The sequence below is a fragment of the Aptenodytes forsteri genome, unplaced genomic scaffold, assembly GCF_000699145.1.
Source record: "Aptenodytes forsteri isolate BGI_AS27 unplaced genomic scaffold, ASM69914v1 Scaffold361, whole genome shotgun sequence".
NCBI lineage: Eukaryota > Metazoa > Chordata > Aves > Sphenisciformes > Spheniscidae > Aptenodytes > Aptenodytes forsteri.
Window position 1 is genome coordinate 1,140,700 of NW_008796212.1, and position 2,660 is coordinate 1,143,359.

General features: G+C 61.7%; 1 protein-coding gene across 2 annotated transcripts in view; it reads right to left on the minus strand.

Annotated features, from left to right (window-relative positions):
• The window catches only part of PTPRU (protein tyrosine phosphatase, receptor type U), a 67,481-nt gene that overhangs the window by 41,037 nt on the left and 23,784 nt on the right, over positions 1-2,660 (minus strand). For both annotated transcript variants that reach the window (XM_019474385.1, XM_019474384.1), the window contains exons 10-12: positions 2,466-2,568; positions 2,059-2,332; positions 258-294 (exon numbers count right to left, since the gene is read on the minus strand). In XM_019474385.1, the coding sequence (XP_019329930.1) occupies positions 258-294; positions 2,059-2,332; positions 2,466-2,568 (414 nt within the window). The remainder of the gene's footprint in view (positions 1-257; positions 295-2,058; positions 2,333-2,465; positions 2,569-2,660) is intronic.

Consider the following 2,660-nt stretch of genomic DNA (forward strand, 5'->3'; position numbering starts at 1 on the left):
CCCCCCGACTCCGGTCTCCCACCGCAACCGTGATAATGGCATTAAGAGGAAAAACTCAACCAAGGGAAAAACCCAGATACCAAAGAAAGTGGGAAGCAGGAGCGCAGGATGGGACTGTAATAAACCACTGCGCGCACCCCGACCGCCACCAGCGCCGGTAACGACACCCGCCGGCACAGCCCTGACCGCCGGAGCAGCCGCAGGTTCGGTTCCACAGCCTCAGCAGGATCACGCCGGCTGGGAAAGGGAGGGCTCACCTTTGCGGGCGATCCGGACACAGTTCAGACGGGTTTCCTATGGAGGGAAAAAAGGGGGGTCAGTGTCGGATGAGCATCCCAGAGGCTCCGCTCCCCGCTCCCACTCCAAGCGAGGCTGGGCAGACGTAAGGCTGGTCCGTCGGTGCTTTGACCCCCAAATCGAGGGAGCGTGCAGGTGATTTGTGCTGCAGCACCCGCTGCTGAGCCAAAGGAGCTCCTGGGGACACACACCCCAAGAGATGCTGCTGAATGATCTGTCCCCAGTGTCCCCTAAACCAGCGTCCCCAGGTTTAGCCGAGGCTATCGCTCCTGGCACAGAGGGGATGGCAAAGCTCAAGATCATCAAAGGAGGGACCAGCAGACCCAGCCAAGCCACAGGTCACCAGCGTGTCACTGACTACAGCTAAAACACTCCCAGGTCATCATTCAGAGCTTCGTGGGGTGTTTTTTCATCAATCAAAGTTTACAAGCCCCATCCCTGGTGCTCTGCACATGCTGCCAAGGTTGCCATGAGGGCTTCCAGCTCAGTTCTCCAACAGTTTTAGCATTTGCATTTTTAGGGATGGGTTCAGCTGAAATATTCCATTTTCTGTGTATCCAACTTCTGTTGCAAAATAAAAAGCACCATTTTGGCAGGACTGCCTTCTTCCCCGAGCATCCTCCAGCCCCTCAGGACACCAGTGCTGGCAACGCTGCTCCATCCGCCCTCGGACCGAGACCTGCCCACGCAGCGTGCCCAGGGCAGGGCCGGCTCCGGCACCGCTCTCCCCGAGGTCACCAGCTCTTGCTTCTCCTGCTTCTTGCTCCATCTGGCACAAAAACCATGAAAAACCCAAGCTGGGATCCAGCTTTTTCGCAATGTCTGACATCAGCCGGGACAAATCCATTGCCTCCCAGCAGGAAGGCTATAAAACAGCGTCAGCCACCAGTTATTATCCAGCAGTGCCCGAGCGAGCCAGAGCAGAGATCTTCCTCGTTCGTCTCGGCTCTAGTTACAATCCAGCGAGGTGTGAACAATCCCGGAAGGAGGAAAGGATTCAAAACCCGGCACCTTTCTGGCAACACGGAGCCGTGCAGGATGAGGACGCTGTCGCGGTCCTGCTGCTTCGCTTTCACAGCTCATCCTCCCCGGGGTGGGACGGGAGCTGCCGGAGCAGGTGAAGCCGAGAAGGGTCCTCAGGGGGTCCCAGCGGTCCCCGCCGGTGACTTGGAGGAAATCAGCCCCGGGGGGGGGATGCGGGGGCTGCTGCTGGAGCGGGGCTGTTGCGGCTTCGCCGAGAGAACAGGCGGCAGCAGGCAGGAAGAGGGCAGCCGGGAACTCGGCAGCTTCCCAGGAGCTCTCTGCAGCATCCGCTGCGTCTGCAGCGGGTCCCAGTAACACGCACATGGCTCTTGCTGCCCGAATGGTCCCTTTCCACCCCAGGATTAGCCCCAGGAAGGTGGTCTTCCCCGCACTAGCGCTGGTTGGGGTCCCGGCCGGTACCGCAGGGGGTGGCAGAGGCTGGCCTTCATCACCCCTGGCACTGGCACCAGGAGGGGGACGGGCACAGCCCGGGGGTGCCGGGAGGAAGGGGGACACCCATCCGTGATCCCAACGTGCCGTAAGGGTGGCCCGGAGCACCAGCTCCCCCCAGGCAGAACACTGGGGGTGAGCCCAGAGTGGGGGGGCCCAAGGGAGGGGGATCTAAAACAAGTCCCATTTTTTCTGACCCCACCCCCCGGACCCGAGGTGTGCTCCTGCCTGGTCCAACCGGGACCCCAGACACCCCACCAGATGGAGCAGGGTCCCCCAGCTACTCACCCCTTTGAGGTTGCTCATGGCTTGGAAGTAGATGAGATACGCCTTCTTGGGCTCCAGCGGTGGGTTCCAGTAGCCGCTGTAGGTCTGGTTGTCCCCCACGGTGAAGGGTTTGGCTTCGGTGAGGCTGCTGGCAGGCAGCTCGGCCCCAAAGTAGTGTACAGAGCCACGGGACATGGCGTCATCGAAGGTGAGCGGCACCGGGAAGCACTCCTGCCCACCCAACTCCCGCTTGAGCTTCTTGGGCCGGTCTTCTTCTACGATGACCTGGTAGGTGCTGGTGAGGGCCATGCACAGGTTAGCTTCGTGAAAAAGGATGGTCCTGCCCTTCCCTTGGTGCTCGACCCCACCGCCCATGCCGTGCCACCCCATTTCTGGGAGTCTTTTGCCCTTGCGCAGCCCCAACCTACCTGATGGGAGCCCCTCTGCCCTGCGCCGGCCGCAGCAGCACCGTGATGGTGCTCTCTGACTCGCTCAGCGGCGACGGCATGTCCCCGTAGTCAAAGGTGGGAGCTGCAAAGGGAGCAGGGGAGAGCAGGCAGGGTTGAGTCCTGATCCCCAGGGATGCGCCCGGGGCTGCCCCCCCTCCCCCCCCCCCCCCGGGG